At 45.6% G+C, this 19,925-nt stretch overlaps 1 protein-coding gene across 1 annotated transcript; it reads left to right on the top strand.

The window, feature by feature from the left end:
* The first annotated feature begins 1,110 nt into the window (after nucleotides 1–1,110).
* MAT2A (methionine adenosyltransferase 2A) lies at nucleotides 1,111–15,224 on the top strand. Its single transcript, XM_070765128.1, has 10 exons — nucleotides 1,111–1,282; nucleotides 1,664–1,756; nucleotides 5,651–5,728; nucleotides 5,885–6,007; nucleotides 6,157–6,269; nucleotides 7,870–8,013; nucleotides 8,127–8,345; nucleotides 9,213–9,395; nucleotides 11,700–11,833; nucleotides 13,673–15,224. The coding sequence occupies exons 1-10, from the start codon at nucleotides 1,273–1,275 to the stop codon at nucleotides 13,773–13,775; spliced, it is 1,200 nt and encodes a 399-aa protein (XP_070621229.1). The 5' UTR covers nucleotides 1,111–1,272; the 3' UTR covers nucleotides 13,776–15,224.
* Nucleotides 15,225–19,925: the final 4,701 nt, after the last annotated feature.

Here is a 19,925-nt window from a genome sequence, read left to right as displayed (position 1 = left end):
ACATGCAGAGCCTTCACACATACATACACAGCCCCCCTTTCTCTCACACAGTCTTCACACTCGTTCTCTCTGCATATATGTGTGAAGGCACACACATATTCTCAGAGCTTTTGACACACTCCCACACAGGGCTTTCTTTCTCTCACTCACACACTGCACAGAGCCTTCACACATACATACAAAATAATGCAAAATGCAGCTGCCAGAGCGGTCATGGGCCTTCCCAGGCATCCCCATGTTTCTCCAACACTCCGCGGACTGCATTGGTTGCCGATTGGTTTCCGGACACAATTCAAAGTGTTGGTAATGACCCTACAAAGCCCTACATGGCATCGGGCCAGATTACATGCAGGACCGGTTAGGTCCCAGAGTCGGCCTTCTCCAGGTCCCGTCAACCATACAATGTCGCTTGGCAGGGCCTAGGGGCAGAGCCTTCTCGGTGGGGCCCCAGCCCTCTGGAATCAGCTCCTTCCAGAAAGTGTCACTGCCCCCCTTGCCTTCCGCAAGAGTCTTAAGACTCACTTATGTCGCCAGGTTTCGGGCAATTAGGTCTCCCCTGGCCAACAAAACGAGATATATGTTGTATGATTGAACTGGTATGATTGTTTTTAAATATTGGATTTTTAGACTGTAATTTTAAATTTAATTAGATTTGCCATTGCACTATATCAGTGTTTCCCAACCTTGGCAACATGAAGATATCTGGACTTCAACTCCCAGAATTCCCCAGCCAGCGAATGCTGGCTGGGGAATTCTGGGAGTTGAAGTCCAAATATTATATGCTGTTAGCCACCTCAAGTCCTCCAAGAAGGGCGGCATACAAATCTAATAAATAAATAAATAAATAAATAAATAAATAAATAATGCACACACAGAAGCTTAACATACACACTGAGTCTTCAGAATCATAGACACATAGACTTTACACACACGTTTAACACACTCCCACACAGGACCTTCTTTTTCTCACTCACACACAGCCCCCCCCTTTCACACACACATATAGAACCTTCACACACTATAAGTGAAGGTTGTGTGTATGTGTGAAGGCACACAAACACACATAGAGCCTTAACACACTCCCACAACAGAGCCTTCTTTCATTCCCACACACATAGAGTACACACAAACACACACACATACACACAGAGGGAGCGCGCCTAGGCCCCGACGCCCGCCGAAAGCCGCCGGGCTGTGGCGGAGCGGCGAGGCGGGAAAATTCCGCGCGTGGGCGGAGACCGGCAGGGCAGAGCCGGCGCCTCCCCCTCAGAGATGGGGACCGGTGAGTCGGCTGAGGCGCCTAGCAGCGGGGTGGGAGAAGAAGAGGGGACCGAGTAGCCCCCTCAGGACACCGGAAGGCGCGCGGGGGTTGGGCCGGCCCCCCTCACGCCTCGGCCGCCTCCCGCTTCTCCCAAAAAGGCCAGAGGGCGGGATTTCGCCTGGGGGGGCGTGGCTTCCCTTATAAATATCGGCGCCAGGCGGCGGGCGTCTTCATTCCTCGGACGCTCCGCTCTTGCTTCAATTGCTACGCTTTGAGGGCGGCCATCAATAATCTTTTTTATTTATTTTTTATTATTATTATTATTATCATTCCCGCTGCCGGCTTCGAAGCCTCCTCGTCGTTGTTGATTTTTTTTTTGTTTCCCTTCTTTCGGCTTCGCAGTGTTCGCGCCCGCCATGAATGGTTTCCGGGACAGCAGGATCGAGGAGGGCACCTTCCTCTTCACCTCAGAGTCGGTGGGAGAAGGGCATCCAGGTGAGAGGAAGGCGGGGGAGGGGAGGACCCGGCTGTACCAGGGCGGTGGGGGGGGACAGATGAGGGCACAGGGGCACTGAGGCGACGATTGACAGGTAGGGAGGCGGGCGCGCGCCCCGCCGCTCGCTGCCTGATTGGCTAGCGCGCCCCGGCTGAGTGACGCAACGGGGCGGCTGCCGAAAATCGGGCGCGCGTGTGTGAGGGGAGCGGCTTGAGCGGGCGGGGGGGTTTGACCCGCCTCCCCTTTTTAACGAATTTCGTCTGGCCTGCGTCCCCCTTCCTCCCCCTTTGCCGTCTCGGAGCAGCCATGCGGGCCGACCGGCGAAACGAGATGGGGGGGAAAGCGGGCCCTCCCGCGCACGCGCACTCCCCGCTTTTGAGCCTCGGCGGCGCGGCCCGCATTGCAGGCGACCACGTGGTGCCCGCATGGCGAGACCTTGGGAGGAGAGAGGATGGGTGAAGAAGGGAGGGGGGAAGAAAGACCAACAATAACACACACAAAAAAGAACCACCTCTTAATATTTCGCAGAGCGCCTCTTTTGAGGGGGGGCGGGGCTAGGAGGAGGAGGGGACCCACAAGGCTTAAGGAGTAAAACTGATGACAAAACCCCCCTTTCTGATTAAATGAACCAAATAAAAGTTTCCTCTGATCCTTCTCATTAAAACCATTGAAGGTTTTAATGGGAAGGATTAAAAGTCCACTGGCCTGGAATGGGACCTCAGTTGCTCTAAAATAAATGGGCGAGTTTATAAGAAAGGCACTTGCGGTCTTCTGCAACAAAGAGACTTGAGGATAGAGGAGGACGGGCTTGAAACCAGAGGAGCGATCCTGGTTTGGATCTTGAAGGCACCTTCGCTTTTCCATTGTCTTCCGCCATGATGTCTGAGCTTTTTTGGGGCGGGGGGGGGGAAGTTTGGACATCAGCTTGAAAAGGATTCGTTTTCCAGCAGTGGAACGAACCAATGTTCTACATTTGAGTTATATTGCCCATTGGGTTATTGCTGCATTGGATGTAAAAGCAGGAGAGAGGTTAGCGCTTTGTCCAAGGTCCTCTGCCACAAAAGAGCAGGAAGAACCAGTAGAGCATCATTTCCGCCATTGACATGTAGCCCTTGAATCCCATGTGGTTCACATTAAAAGGGGAACGCTGTAGTCTTCCTGCAGGGTGGATCAGATGTCTATTAGGCTCATTTCCTCTGCTCTTGGGAATAAATAAAAGTTTGATAGCAATGGACACACATTTAATGCATGTGCTTGGTGAAATGAATGGGCGACCTTGCCTCCTTGATTTAAGTGCTCTTTAGTCTTGTTCCTCTCATCTAGTTAAGAGTCTTACTTGTTTGGGGAGACACGCTGTAGAACAATATCTCAAAGGTCACCTAAGCCTGCCCTAGTGCAAGATATCAGTTGCTAAAAGATAAACAGTGGGCTAGGCAATCTCTACTCTGTTTTTTGGAGAGACTACAAGCTAGAAATTCCCCGAAATTTGTTCTGAATCCCCAGCTGTAATTTAGTTTGTAAAACCGATCCAAATTACATTTTACTGTAGAATATTCTTTTTCTGATATGGCACCTACCAGAATATTGAATTGCATTCTACAACAATGGGAGTCGCATTTCTACTCTTCGCTCTGAGGGAGATGCTTAAAATAGAGTGTGGGTTTTTTTTTTAAAGCTATAGGAACAAGCATTGTCTAGGTTTTAGTAGCGTAGTATTGCTTGTGGTTGTTGCATGATCTAAGATACTGCTTATTTTACGGGATTAGGTATTCCAAGACCATAGTGACCAGGCATTCCAACAAGAAACCCAAATACAGGATGGGGTAGTGATTTCTGACAGTCTCAAAATGGGTGAGCAGTGTAGTCGGGCGGTAGGAAAAGCAAGTAGGATGCTTGGCTGCATAGCTAGAGGTATAACAAGCAGGAAGAGGGAGATTGTGATCCCCTTATATAGAGCGCTGGTGAGACCACATTTGGAATAATACTGTGTTCAGTTCTGGAGACCTCACCTACAAAAAGATATTGACAAAATTGAAAGGGTCCAAAGACGGGCTACAAGAATGGTGGAAGTTCTTATGCATAAAACATATCAGGAAAGACTTCATGAACTCAACCTTTATAGTCTGGAGGACAGAAGGAAAAGGGGGGACATGATCGAAACATTTAAATATGTTAAAGGGTTAAATAAGGTCCAGGAGGGAAGTGTTTTTAATAGGAAAGTGAACACAAGAACAAGGGGACACAATCTGAGGTTAGTTGGGGGAAAGATCAAAAGCAACGTGAGAAAATATTATTTGACTGAAAGAGTAGTAGATCATTGGAACAAACTTCCAGCAGACGTGGTTGGTAAATCCACAGTGACTGAATGTAAACATGCCTGGGATAAACATATATCCATTGTAAGATAAAATACAGGAAATAGTATAAGGGCAGACTAGATGGACCATGAGGTCTTTTTCTGCCGTCAGTCTTCTATGTTTCTATGATATGAATGCAGTGATGCTTGTCCACTTATTTCACCTCCCAAGATTTCTAATCACCTTGATATACCATAGCTTAAGCCAAATATTCCATGTTTCAGCTTTATTGAGCAATATTTTTTATCACATAGAATTCCAATCATGTTCCCTATTTGTTCAGGTTTCTAAGGTTACCATTTCCTTGTAAAAGAATTGGAAGGAGCCTTGATTATTAACTTGATAGTACCACATGTAACCATGCAGTAGTTCCTATCTTGTCCTTACTTGCCTCTATATAGGTTTCTCACCTAAATATGCTTATTCTCCTTATGGCCATCTTCGACCTCTAAAGAGCAGGGTAGTAGGAGAGTGCAGATATAGCCTCTTACAATACACTCTGTAAATCAGCAGAGGCCCTGCTGAGCTCTAATTGACTGTAGGATATTCAAGTTTGGTGTTTTCAGAAGGGGATGTAAAACATTTAATCTTGCAGTAAAGAACCATTATATGTATTAAGCTTTCCCATCCTATAAAATGTCTAAATGCAAGTCTTAATAATTGATAATATATCTAGCTAGTAGACAGAGTGGGTTGAGTAAATTTAAACATTCATAGTGGGAAGAGCCATCTTTGTATGTTTAATGGTGCCAGGGTACAAACCAAGAGATTTGGATTGTAGTCTTATCTTGGGCAGAAAAGCCAGCTGGATGGCTTGGCCAGGCACGTTTTTCAGGCTTTAAAAAGGCAGTTGTGTCAAACCACTTCCAAGAATATTGCCAAGAAAACTGCATGGACTTCTCCAAGCAGTCACCAGAAACAGGATTGACTCAGAAGTTCACATTTGACACCTGGACAATTGCAGCTTTGTTATTGCTTGAGTAACTCCCATGGAGCAGTGAATTAGCAGAAACCTAGTTCTAATATTGCCCCCAAACCAAGCTAAGAACTATATACATAAATAATTCTTGAATAAAATAATATTTGCAAGTTTTTGCCAAGCAATTAATGATTTATTGGGCTTGTGCGTCATCAGCTTAAACCCAGCTCTTGTGACTCTTTATTTAGGTTTTTCTAAGACTGTCTGTTTATAAGAAATGATGGCTGCTCCCAGTTCATGTGCTAAGCATTGGGTTGACCTGAAAGGTTACACAGGACGGGGGATTATCATGTGCTAAGCATTGGACTGGCCTGAAAGGTTACACAGGACAGAGGGATATATTGTTTGGAGTTAACATAAACAATACCACCCTGTCTTAAATTGCTTGTCAAAGAGATGAGCAGAACAGACTTTGACAAGGAGAGGTGGTTTTAACTGATCAGTGAAGTAACAGATTTCAAATGTGGAACAGTTAGTTACTCTTTAAAGCACAAAATGTGAACAAATATTCCTAGAATCACAAAAAAACCTTTTTGATGGAACCTTTTTGTTTTCAGATAAGATCTGCGATCAGATCAGTGATGCTGTTCTCGATGCGCATCTGAAGCAAGATCCAAATGCCAAAGTAGCATGCGGTGAGTGCACTTGGCTTTCTTTAATGAAAGGGCTGAACAGTATATTCAATATTTTTTTTACCAGTGGGAAATTCTATTGTACGAGTCTACAGAGAGGGGCGGCATACAAATCTAATAAATAAATAAATTAAGCATTAAATCTGTGTCTCAATGTAGAAACTGCTGCAAAGACTGGAATGATACTCCTGGCCGGAGAGATCACATCAACTGCCGCGGTTGACTATCAGAAAATTGTTCGTGAAACAATCAAGCACATTGGCTATGATGATTCTTCAAAAGGTGAATGGATTGAGAATGCTCACTAAGATTAGTCACTTGTTTTGGTTTGTTTTTGTTTTTTGGTGCGTTCCAGTTTTGATCAGGAAGCTTTTTGGTTTGGATGCAACTTCACTTCCTGTTCCTAAGGTTACAACATTTGTGCGTTTTAGGCTTTGACTTCAAAACGTGCAATGTGCTGGTTGCGCTGGAGCAGCAGTCTCCTGACATCGCTCAAGGGGTGCATCTTGATAGGAAGGAAGAAGACATCGGTGCTGGGGATCAGGTTGGTACTAAGACCTTGCTGATTTGTAATAAACTGGAACAGTCAAACTCAAGGCCTGGGGGGCAGGTCGGGTCCGTGGGGGTATTTAGGACTGGCCCATGGTGCTTCTGCTATCAAAAATGGACTCTTGAGTTCTGTTTCTGGCTGCTATGGCCTCCTGCAACCCTCTGCTCGTGACACGGACTTTCCGAGCCCTATTTTTTGTTCTGTCGGGCTCTCTGGTAGAATCCTCCCAAAAATTCACAGGTACAAATTTCAGACACACACACACACGTTTGAAAATTCAAAACAATGTTCTTTATAAGTTAGGTCCCACAGAGTGGATCTTCTCCGGGTCCCGTCAACTAAGCAATGTCGCCTGGCGGGACCCAGGGGAAGAGCCTTCTCTGTGGCGGCCCCAGCCCTCTGGAACCAACTCCCCCCAGAGATTAGAACTGCCCCCACCTTCCTTGCCTTTCGTAAACAACTTAAAACCCACCTCTGCCGCCAGGCATGGGGGAATTGAGATCCTCTTTCCCCCTAGGCCTTTACAATTCTATGCATGGTATGTATGTATGTATGTTTGGTTTTTATATTAATTGATTTTTAATCATCAATACCAAATTACTATTGTACACTGCTTTATAGTCGCTGTTAGCCGCCCCGAGTCTCTGGAGAGGGGCGGCATACAAATCCAATAAATAAATAAATAAATAATGAAAATTCACTTAAACCAAGCCCTCTTGGTATAGCAAAGAGCCCTCGTCTCCAAACAAACTGGTAATTTATACAAGTCCCTTATCAGTTCTGTGATACTTAGCTTGCAGCTGTGAAGTGCAACACACTTTGCTCTGGTTTAGTTTCAAAGCGGGGAAAAATCAGCACACAAAAGGTCAAAGTCAGCAAAGCAGTCACGAAACACAACGATCAGATCATCCTCCACAATGGCCAAACCCACAGGCTGCTCTTTATAGCAGCCTCACTAATGACCACATCCCCACCCAACCACAGGTGGCCGCATTTTCTTTGATGATAATCTCTCAGTTGTTGCTGCCTATGCATCGCTCTCCGCATGCGTGGCTGTATCATTAACTCTTGTTCTGAATCCAAGGAGGAGAGAGATAATTGATCTCCTTCTGAGCTGTCTGCCACACTCTCCTCCCCCCTGTCACTCATGTTTTCTTGGTCAGAGGAGCCTTCATCAGCAGATTCCACCTGGAGCAAAACAGGCCTGCAGCATGTGGATGTCTCCCCCACATCCACAGTCCTTGGGGCAGGAGCTGGGCCAGAGCTAACCACAACAATGTTTGCTGTCGGGGTTGCAGGAGGTCATAGCAGCCGGAAATGGAGCTCGGGAGGCCCGTTTTCATTGGCAGAGTCTGCGGTGAGGGGCGGCATCCAAATCTAATAATAAATCAAATTAATTATTGGGCTGCCACAGGCACCCCAGCAAGAGTGACATTGAGCTGGCCATGGGCACCCCCAACTCCCTGAGATCAAACACAAGCCTCAATGAAATTGAGTTTGATATCCCTGAATTAGAGCCTAATGTGAATTTTTTGGCACTTTAGGCCTGTTTTGAGCCTGGAATTTATTGTCCCCCATGTTGTTCTGGCTTCAGGGTTTGATGTTTGGTTATGCTACCGATGAGACCGACGAGTGCATGCCCCTGACTCTTCTGCTAGCGCACCAGCTGAATGCAAAACTGGCAGAACTCCGTCGGAATCATATTTTGACTTGGCTGCGACCAGATTCGAAGACTCAGGTAACGACGCTTGGCGCCTTTCAGTGGGGACCCCCACCACCCCCAATGCAGACAGGGCAAAGGTCTCTTTTTGGCCATCCTGCGAGATGTGCTCCTTTTCCCCTGTGTTTCAGGTGACGGTTCAGTATAAGCAGGACCGCGGGGCTGTCATCCCCATTAGGGTCCACACGATTGTCATCTCCGTCCAGCACGATGACAGAATTGGACTGGATGAGATGAGAGATGCCCTGAAGGAGAAAGTCGTCAGAGCGGTGGTGCCTGCAAAATACTTGGATGATGACACTATCTATCATCTGCAGCCTAGCGGCAGATTCGTGATTGGTGGACCCCAGGTACGTCAAGTGATGCATTACAAGAATATTGGCAGCCTTCTGAAATGACCACCGCGGGAAAGTTACTTGGCAGTATTTTGTAACAAAGCCAGGACTTTGCAAGATAAGCAGAGATGTTTTAAAAGAACATAATAACAAGAGTTGGAAGGTACAGTGGTACCTCTACCTACGAACGCCTCTACTTACGAACTTTTCTAGATAAGAACCAGGTGTTAAAGATCTTTTTGCCTCTTCTCAAGAACCATTTTCCACTTACGAACCCGAGCCTCCGAAACTTTAACTGGAAGAGGCATTGAGTAGCCTCTGTGGGGCCTCTCTAGGAATCTCCTGGGAAGAAACGGCCAGAAAAGGCAGGGAGAAGCCTCCGTGGGGCCTCTAGGAATCTCCTGGGAGGAAACAGGGCCTCCACCCTCCCTGTGGTTTCCCCAGTCGCACGCATTATTTGCTTTTATATTGATTCCTATGGGAAAAATAGCTTCTTACAAACTTTTCTACTTCAGAACCTGGTCACAAGATGAATTAAGTTCATAAGTAGAGGTACCACTATACCTTGTAGGTCTTCTAGTCCAACTCTCTGCTCAATCAAGAGGCACTATGCCATTTTAGACAAATGATTGTCCAGCCCCTTCTTAAAAGCCTCCAGGGTTGGAGCACCCACAACTTTTGGAGGCAAGTTGTTCCACTGCTTCTTTCTTCTCACCGCCAGGAAGTTTCTCCTTAGGTTCTAGGTGGCTTCTCTCTCTTTATTCAGTTTCTATCTATTGCAGATCCTTACCTAACATTTGCAGCAGAATTGCGTAAGAAACACAATTGTTGTTTTAGGGGAAATGCTGGTTTGGCTTGGCTGAGAGATCATTGTTGTTTTAGGGAGATGCTGGTTTGACAGGCCGGAAGATCATTGTTGACACTTACGGCGGCTGGGGAGCCCACGGAGGAGGGGCTTTCTCTGGGAAAGACTACACTAAAGTCGACCGTTCCGCTTCTTATGCTGCTCGCTGGGTTGCCAAATCCCTTGTGAAATCTGGCCTGTGTCGACGGGTGCTTGTTCAGGTATGTGCAGCCTGTTCCTTGGCGCTAAAAGATGCTCGGGGCAGTTTCACTCCGACATATTCACCTTGCTCTTCCCTTTGTGGGGGGATAAGCAGTGCTGACTAAAGTGCAGTGCAGAGATTACGTTAAGTAGCCTGAGGGATTAATGCCATGAGATAGAGCAATGTTTCCCAACCTTGGCAACTTGAAGATATCTGGACTTCAACTCCCAGGACTGGGGAATTCTGGGAGTTGAAGTCCAGATATCTTCAAGTGGCCAAGGTTGGGAAACCCTGAGATAGAGGAAGGGGAATACAGTGATACCTCGTCTTACAAACGCCTCATCATACAAACTTTTCGAGATACAAACCCGGGGTTTAAGATTTTTTTGCCTCTTCTTACAAACTATTTTCACCTTACAAACCCACCGCCGCCGCTGGGATGCCCCCCCTCCGGACTTCGGTTGCCAGCAAAGTACCTGTTTTTGTGCTGCTGGGATTCCCCTGAGGCTCCCCTCCATGGGAAACCCCACCTCCGGACTTCCGTGTTTTTGTGATGCTGGGGAATCCCAGCAGCGCAAAAACGGGCGCTTCGGCTGGCAAAAGGGGTGAATTTTGGGCTTGCACGCATTAATCGCTTTTCCATTGATTCCTATGGGAACCATTGTTTCGTCTTACAAACTTTTCACCTTAAGAACGTCGTCCCGGAACCAATTAAGTTTGTAAGACAAGGTATCACTGTATTACAGTGTTCCCTTGATTTCCGCGGGGGATGCGTTCCGAGATCGCCCGCGAAAGTCGAATTTCCGCAAAGTAGAGATGCGGAAGTAAATACACCATTTTTGGCTATGGACAGTATCACAAGCCTTCCCTTAACACTTTAACCCACTAAATTACCATTTCCCATTCCCTTAACAACCATTTACTCACCATTATTACTGGTACTCACCACTGAATAAGGCATTTAGTGATCCTGATATTTATAAACATAATTATTTATTAACAATAATTATTTTTTTTGTTATTTGTTTGCAAAAATTATTAGTTTGGCAATGATGTATGACGTCATCGGATGGGGAAAAACGTGGTATAGGAAAAAAAACCCGCGAAGTATTTTTTAATTAATATTTTTTGAAAAACCGTGGCATAGGCTATTCGCAAAGTTCGAACCCGTGAAAATCGAGGGAACACTGTATAGCTAAATGGGATGTGCACAGTACTATTAAACAAGGGTTGGCCAGAAAGTAATGCACCACGTTTTTTTTCTTCAACAATTATTTATTGAACACAATGAACACACAAGAACACTCTTCTTCACTCCCTATTTTCCTATGTAATCTCTGTCCCGTTCTATGGCCTTCCTCCAACGAGACACAAGGGCACGTATGCCCTGTCGGTACCACTCCTTGTTTTAGTCGCGAAGCCCTTTCTGCACTACAATGGCCTCCCTTTCTGTGCCCAGCGACTAACCGTACTTCTGTCGACTGCAGATTCTCCATAAACTGGACACAAACGTTTGTGAATGTTCCCAACAGTTTCTTTCTCCGCAGTGAAAAATCCAATGACGACACGCTGCTTGTAACATACATCACTTACAGACGCCATTTCGAAACACTGCTGCAGCTACGCTATCTGTCTGAAGAAGCACAAAATTTACACATGCACTCCTGACAATTCAAATAACGTATATCTAAAGTTTCACATTCGTACCATTACTGTAGGCCGAGGAAAGAAATGTGGTGCATTACTTTCTGGGCGACCCTTGTCCATGCCTTTTATGGTTTTGTAAACAATGCTCACTTCCATCCAGTCCATATGCTACATCTAGCCCTTCACACTTGCCACTTCGGCTTTATGGGTCCAGTGTCTCCTCCCTCCCCCCCCCCCCCCCCCCGGATGTTCACACTGGTGGCTTTTTGAAAAGCTATTAAGACCTGGCTTTGTCGACAGGCCAGGGGGCAGTGAATTTTAACACCAGAGGTGCCCGAATTATGTTTGTTGGTATGTTGTTAGATTGGGTTTTCGGGGGGGGGGGGGGAAGGGGGGGAAGAGGGTATAATTGGGTTTGTTAGTGTCTTGGGGTTATATTTATTTTTTATTATTGTATCACTATTTTTATTGTTGTAAGCCTCCCTGAATCCTACAGGATTGGGTGGCATAGAACAGTGTTTCCCAACCTTGGCAACTTGAAGATATCTGGACTTCAACTCCCAGGATTCGAATTCTGGGAGTTGAAGTCCAGATATCTTCAAGTTGCCAAGGTTGGGAAACCCTGGCATAGAAGACGAATAAATTAAATTCGGTTGTGCTTCCTCTTTGCTTGCAGGTCTCTTATGCCATTGGAGTCGCCCATCCGATATCGGTCTCTATTTTCCACTACGGCACCTCCCAAAAAACAGAGTACGAGCTGCTGGACATTGTGAAGAAGAACTTCGATCTTCGCCCGGGGGTCATTGTCAGGTAAAACATGGTAACGCTAGTCCGTATACGAACATGGACAATACGTAGGGGCTAAGAAGGAGGGGATTAGGCATAAACTAGCCAATGGCCGTTGGGCAAATCTGCCCTTAATGTGCCAACGTTTTGTCCTTCCTTCTGCTGTACGCGCCATACCCACTACGAGGAGACAGAGGAAAGCGGCCTGCCGAGCACGGCGTGTCTTGGTTGTGTGGTCACAGGAGATGGCTACAGTGTCAATCAAAATCAGAGGTGATGTCCCTGCATTGTGGCGAGGGGGGAGGCGGAACGCTCACCGGAATGCTTCATAGCTAGCAACGCATGCTCTTGGATAAGTGACGGTCAAGGTAGATTAATTGGGAACAGGGCGTTAGGTAGGCTAACGCTGCCTTATTGGAAAGCTGTAGCAATAAAAAACCTCAATACACTTCCCCACCTCTTCCTTTTACCTTTGTGAAGAACTGGGAAGGGGGCTGGTCTGAGAGTCTAATTCTTGCTCCAGACAGAGCTCTTCTTGTCTTCCTCCCCTCCCTCAAAGCCATCCCCTCTGACCCTCTCCAGGGATGGTTTGGGTGGGGTGCTGCCCTGAGAGGATTTGCCCGGAGGCAGGGAATGCCCAGAAAGCAAAACATCTTTGGGAGGCTGACCTTACACACTCAAAAAAGATATTTTTAGGTGGCTGTTTGACACCTTCAAAGTCATTTAATGGGGATTTCACTTGCTGTGCAACACTAACTACATTTGCAATTGAAATCTTACTTTCTAAGCAACACCGGAACTATAGCAGTACAGTGTTCCCTCGATTTTCGCGGATTCGAATTTCGCGAAAAGTCTATACCACGGTTTTTCAAAAACATTAATTAAAAAATACTTTGCGTTTTTTCCCCCTATACCATGGTTTTTCCCACCCGATGACGTCATATGTCATCGCCAAACTTTTGTCCGCCTTTAATAAATATATTTTTTAATAAACTTTAATAAATAAACATGGTGAGTAATAATCTAAACGGTTGCTAAAGGGAATGGGAAATTGTAATTTAGGGGTTTAAAGTGTTAAGGGAAGGCTTGGGATACTGTTCATAGCCAAAAATAGTGTTTCCGGAGAGCGGCGGCATACAAATCCAATAAATAATAATAATAATAATAATAATAATAATAATAATAATAACATTTACTTCCGCATCTCTACTTTGCGGATATTCGACTTTTGCGTGCAGTCTTGGAACGCATCCCCCACAAAAGTCGAGGGAACACTGTAATTTATAAAAGGTTTTAATTGCTATACAGCAAGCATATAATAATAAAGAAAAGTTTCTATGATTAATATGCCATTTTTATGGGTTTTGTATTTAGCTCCTTAATGCTGATAGTTAAACCTTAATTACATTTGTTTTTGTCTTGTTTGTTCAGAGGCTGGCTATCCTAGGTAGATGTTTGTTGTGACTTTGGGGGCGGGGGGCGGGGGGGGTTAAGCTTAGCTCTGCAAGCACAGGTTTTATGTGCCTATAATCTGTCGGGGGGGGGAGTCTCTGCATTGAGGTGGGGTGATGTTGAGATAGGGAGTGTCCCTCCTGGAGAACGTCTGGTCTGCCTGGGAAGTAGGCATTCCTAAGTACCTAGAAGGTAAGTATTCCATTGCTCTCAGTTTGAGCCCGGGGGCTTAGATTTCCAAGACGCGCTTTGGCAATGCTGTTTGTGAACCTAAATCTCTTGTAGCAGGATGATGGGGGCCGAGAAGCGTTGGGCGTCCCCACTAACTCGGCGGCCTCTTGGGGATGTAGGTGCTTTTTGCTTTGTTTTGGGTGAATGCTGTGTATTGAGTTATGGACTTGTATATTCCAGGGAGCTGGATCTGAAGAAGCCTATTTATCAGAAGACTGCAGCCTATGGTCACTTTGGTAGGAACAACTTCCCCTGGGAAGTCCCCAAAAAGCTTAAATACTGAATTATGTTGGGCTCCTTTCCCCAGACCTGTTGGTGTACATTACAGAGAAACCTTCAGGCTCCTTTGTGGGAAAGAGCCCCCACCCCTCCATTGGTCCTGTCCTCCTCTGCTCTTTAAAAACTTGGCACACTCTGTTCACCACCACCGATATCAGTCTCCTGGGGAAGGGGCCGTGCTTTCTCCTCCGCCTGGTGGGCTTGATGCGTGAGCCAGTTGAACCTAGGCACCATACAAAAAAAGACAAAAAAACACCATAGAGAAGAAAGGCTGTAACCGAAACTTGCTTTGGCCTAAATCTTTTGCATCCCCCCTCGAAGGCTTTTAAACCTTCCCTTCGAAAAGAGAAAAAAAGTCCCAAAATCCATTTCCCTTGCGATGTGTGTGCAGTGTCTGGGGTTTTGCCTCCTCGGCCCAAAGATGCTTTTAAAGCAGGGCAGTGCCAGCAACCGGTTTTTGGAGAATGCCAAGGCCACCACCCCAATTGACTTCTTGGGAGCAGCGGCAAGTTGCCTAAGCAGAGAGCTTGCCAGTTACACAACTCCTAACAAGGGCGGTTCTTACAAATGCTTTTTAAATCCAAGCCGGCGTCCCATTGTCATCTTTTACTGCTGCTTCCTTTGAGGTTCATTGACAAAAACAAAAACAAAACCCTATGCAGTTTTAGCACTAGCCAGACCTCAAAAAAAAAACCCTAACAACCCCCCCTTCCCCCCCTTATCAAATGAGCACTTGGGCAATCTTTGGTATATACTGTAGAGAGGTCAGAAGATTGTACCCAAGACTTGTAGGCTGCACACTTTTTGGCCCCCTGGACCTGTTTCGTTTCCTTTTTGTTAAGAGCCAAGAAAATTTCATATTGCACAAAATTGTTCCCAGTTTACTTTCACAGCCGAGTTCCAACCTGCCTTCTGAAGTCCTGGCGTAGCTACAGAGAAGCCAGGCCCCTTCAGAGCACAGGTGCAATTGGGAAGGTTGTGGGAAGATAACCCTACATACTTGAAAAAAAACAAAACTTTTTTTAATAATTGCTTATTTATTGTGTTTGGGATGGGGTGTGAGTACAGAGAAGCCCTTGTCTCAAACGGCAGCTTTTAAAACTTTACGTTGACACCATGAAATTCCTTGACAGTTCCCAGCATCCCCTGCTAGGCCAAGGTGTCCTACAGAAAAGCCTTGGGTGTCACCTACAGGGGGTCTGGCTTGTGTAAAACAGGGGAGAGGGCAGTGCTGGGGGGGACCTGGCCACGGGAGAGGCTAACTTGGTTGGTGTTGTACAGAGAAGCCAGCTTGTTTACTTGCCCCCATCCCGTGGTCAGTATCCCAAACAGGAAGTGCCTTTTGCGTTCCACTTATTTTTATTTCCCCCCCCCCTGGGCGTTTTACTACATATGTCTGGTTCTTGAAATTCCACATTAAAATCTTCAATAAAGTGCTAGGTTCTATCTTAAACGATGGCACGTGTAATGGTTTGAATTAAAAAGTGAATGGTTTTTCCCCCCTGCGATTGTATCTGACTCTTGGGCGGGGGTGAGGGCAGTGTTTACCTCTGTTTCGTAGCTGAGAGAGCAAGCATTGTCTGAAATCCTTCCCTGGTCATGTGACTACTATGACTATACACCAAGGCTAGAGGTGGGCTGCTAAGGTAGAACGGTGAGGTGTCCTCCCCCCCATGGCTCTGAGTGCTAGCGGAGTCCAGCGCAATTCTGCTACTGTACCTGGGCAGGTAGAGAAATCACGCACAGATAACCCTAACTGAGCCTTTGGGAACGCTGTTAACCACCTGGTTATATGCTCACATTTGCGTACTTTCAAACTGCTTGATTGACAGGAGCTGGGACAAAGGACAGCAGCTCTCTCCCTCCTCTTCCCCCACCCCACACAAAGCAGTTAGGTCTTCCGCTCTGTCGCCCGACATCTAAACTCTTGAGGTGTGGCTTAAAAGAGCGGCTTCCTTGGCAGTAGGTCTTTCCCTTCCGGCTGCTGGGTTGATTTTCATGAGCTCTTAAAGAAGTGGAAGGCTTGTTAAATAAATGCATTGCTCAAAAAAATGAAAGGGAGCACTCAAAGAACACATCCTAGATCTGAATGAATGAAATATTCTCACTGAATACTTAGTTCTGTACAAAGTTGAATGTGCACAACGGCCTGTGAAATTTACTGTCAATCAGTGTTGCTTCCTAAGTGGACAGTTTGATTTCGCAGAGGTTTGATTGACTTGGGAGTTATATTGTGTTTGAGTGTTCCCTTTATTTTTTTGAGCAGTATACTTGGCTAGCGCACATTCCCCAGATGATCTGTCTCAAAACATTGTGTAGGAGATTGCCTCTCCTAGTTGGTAACATGGAATGAAATGCTCCCCTCTGTGCTACTGAATAGAGCAGTGATTTTCAACCTTTTTTGAGCCGCGGCACATTTTTTACATTTACGAAATCCTGGGGCACATTGAGCGGGAGGGGGGGTGGTTAAAAAAAGTTTGAAGAAAAAAATTCTCTCTCCTCCCCTTCGCTCTATTTCTTTCTCCCTCCCTCTTTCTCTCCCTTCCTTCCTCTTTCTTTCTCGTCCTTCCTTCCTCTCTTTTTTGCTCTCTTTCTCCCTCCCTATGTCCCTCTATGTCTTTCTCTCTCTCTCCTTCCCTCCCTTTCTTTCTCTCTCTCTCTCTTGCTTTCTTTCTCTTTTTCTCCCTCTCTTTTTCTTTCTCTTGTTCTTTCTCTCTCTCGCTCTTTCTCTCTTGCTTGCTTTCTCTCTTGCTTGCTTTCTCTCTGAGCTTCGCGGCACACCTGACCATGTCTCGCGGCACACTAGTGTGCCACGGCACACTGGTTGAAAAACACTGGAATAGAGGACCAAAGGATAATGGCTTGGAGAGAGGTTTGGTTTGTTCCTGCAAGCGATTCAAGGCCCATTTCCCAAAGCCAGGACGCTGCTTTCTGGCTGTCTGAACGCAGGGAACAAGGGCCACCTCCTCAAAGTGGTTTGAGTCGAAGCTTGCTAGAGCAGTGGTTCTCAACCTTTCTAATGCCGCCACCCTTTAATATAGTTCCTCATGTTGTGGTGACCCCCAACCATAAGTCTAGTGCCAATTCCTCCAACAGAGTTTTAACTGATTGGCAGGAAGGTCAATAAGGGGCGTACATAAGTGCACTGGTGTGCCTTTCGTCCCCTGTCCAATTGTCTTTCCTTTATCTCATATACAGTATATATTTTCTTCCTTTCATATATCTTCCCTATTTTTCATATTATCTTTATATATATATTACTTCATGTCTATTCTCTTCCATATGTATTGTGTATTGGACAAATGAATAAATAAAATAAAAGGACACCCACACTGTAAACGCCTAATTAGATTGTAAAAATAATGTTCCAAGGCACCAGAATAGAAGCTTTTAGTTCCTAACACCATGGGAAATTTGTCTTTTCCCAGGATCTTAACGCTACCCCTGTGAAATGGCCATTCCATCCCTAAAGGGGAGTCCCAACCCCCAGGTTGAGAACCACTATACTAGATTATTTTAATATCCTGGCAGGAAACATAGCTAGTACTGTACTCCTTCCTCCTATTTTCCCCATAATAACCCAGTGAAGTGAGTAGGGTTGGGTAGAAGAATTAGCCCAAAATCACCCAGCTGTCTTTTGCAACTAGGGTGGGGCTTGAACTAGCTCAGCTCCTGGACTCTAAGCTACCACCTCAACTATTGCACCAAACTCGTTAACATTCTTAAACGTTCATAGCATCACAACGTCAAAAGGCTGGGATTTACAGCTTGTTTTGCGTCAACTGCCTGGTTTGGGAAGCGTGGTTGGGGTGGCTCTGACCTAGGAGTCACAATCTTTGTTCCTCGGCCTGGATTTGCCCGGGAGTTGTTGAAAGCTGGTTTTTAAGTGGGACCGAGATCCATCAACTCCTTTCAAGAAAAAGTGCTGTGAACATTATTTGGGACTGAATAGGGGAAGATAAAGCAGTAACCAAAGTTAATGATAAACTGGCTTTAAAAAGCACCAAGGGAAAATTGCTGCAGGTGAGACTAGCTGCCTTTGAGATTTTATTCTGGATTTATCTTGCTCGGGTGAGCATACTTGCGTCAACTGTCACCAAAAGGCAAGTAGGAGTGGAATAATTGGAACATGTTCCTACAGGAGAGAGAATCAGAAATATAGGGCAGAGTTGCTTTCCAATGCTTACCATGCACCAATGTTCCTAAAACCAAAGAAAATCACTGTATTTTTGAGAGTATAAGATGTACTTGTCCAGTTCTGGAGACCTACAAAAAGAGATGGATAAAATTGAAGGGGTCCAAAGACAGGCTACAAGAATGGTGGAAGGTCTTCAGCATAAAATGTATCAGGAAAGACTCCATGAACTCCATCTGTATAGTCTGGAGGACAGAAGGGAAAGGGGGGACATGATCGAAACATTTAAATATGTTAAAGGTTTAAATAAGTTTCAGGAGGGAAGTGTTTCTAGTAGGAAAGTGAACACAAGAACAAGGGGGGCACAATCTGAAGTTAGTTGGGGGAAAGATCAAAAGCAACGTGAGAAAATATTATTTTACTGAAACAGTAGCAGATGCTTGGAACAAACTTCCAGCAGACGTGGTTGGTCAATCCACAGGAACTGAATTTAAACATGCCTGGGATAAACACAGATCCATCCTAAGATAAAATACAGGGAATAGTATAAGGGCAGACTAGATGGACCAGGAGGTCTTTTTCTGCTGTCAATCTTCTATGTTTCTACTTTTTCCTCCGCCAAAAGGGTAAAAACCTTATACTCCGAATGTAGCCCCACCCACCTCTCAAACAGAAACAATCAATGAACTTGTTGCTAAAATTCACCTCTGGGAACATCTGATTGGCGGTGTTGCCCCTGCCAATCACCTTTTTTCTTATTTCCAGAAAAACTAAGGTGCATCTTATAGTCAAAAATACTTTCTTAAACGTTTGTATGCCTTACTGAGCAAATTAGTTAAATAATAGGCAGCTTATTCTGGCTTCAACATGCAGAAAAAACAGACTTGACACATTAAAAGCTGATGCCATTTAAAAACATTTATTCCTTAATAGACAAAAATAGTAATGTCTGATCTCAAGCAGTGTTGTTCCTATTATGAGGATGGGACAGATTGAAGAAATGGCACTAGAAGGCGGAAAAGTGTGACCAATTTGAGTTGGATGAGCTAATATTGAAAGCATCTTTAGCTTTTAATGCTGTTTTAGCAAAAAAACAAAAACCTATTCAAAATAATATGCCTGGCCCACATTTCCCTGGAATTCTTTGGAGAGAAATTCTTTAGTGCAGAAATTTATTTATTTATTCATTTATTTATTGGATTTGTATGCCGCCCCTCTCCGGAGACTCGGGGCAGCTGACAGCAATAATAAAACAGCATATAATAACAATCCAATACTAAAAACAGTTAAAAACCCATTCTAAAAACCAAACATACATACAGACAACATGCATAAAATTGTAAAGGCCTAGGGGGAAAGAGTATCTCAATTCCCCCATGCCTGGCGGCAGAGGTGGGTTTTAAGCAGCTTACGAAAGGCAAGGAGAGTGGGGGCAATTGTAATCTCTGGAGGGAGTTGGTTCCAGAGGGCCGGGGCCGCCACAGAGAAGGCTCTTCCCCTGGGTCCCGCCAAGCGACATTGTTTAGTTGACGGGACCCGGAGAAGGCCAACTCTGTGGGACCTAGCTGGTCGCTGGGATTCGTGCAGCAGAAGGCGGTCCCTGAGATAATCTGGTCCGGGGCCATGAAGGGCTTTATAGGTCATAACCAACACTTTGAATTGTGACTGGAAACTGATCGGCAACCAATGCAAACCGGAGTGTTGGTGTAACATGGCCATATTTGGAAAAGCCCATGATTGCTCTCGCAGCCACGTTTTGCACAATCTGAAGTTTCTGAACACTTTTCAAAGGTAGCCCCATGTAGAGAGCGTTACAGTAGTCAAGCCTCGAGGTGATGAGGGCATGAGTGACTGAGCAGTGACTCCCGGTCCAGATAGGGTCACAGCTGGTGCACCAGGCGAACCTGTGCAAACGCCCCCTCACCACAGTTGAAAGATGTTTCTCTAATGTGAGCTGTGGATCGAGGAGGATGCCCAAGTTGCAAACCCTCTCTGAGGGGGTCAATGATTCTCCCCCCA

The sequence above is a fragment of the Erythrolamprus reginae genome, chromosome 12 (assembly GCF_031021105.1).
Source record: "Erythrolamprus reginae isolate rEryReg1 chromosome 12, rEryReg1.hap1, whole genome shotgun sequence".
In the NCBI taxonomy this organism is placed as follows: Eukaryota; Metazoa; Chordata; class Lepidosauria; order Squamata; family Dipsadidae; genus Erythrolamprus; species Erythrolamprus reginae.
The sequence above is the reverse complement of the archived record's forward strand: the minus strand, read 5'-3'. Positions and strand labels throughout refer to the sequence as shown.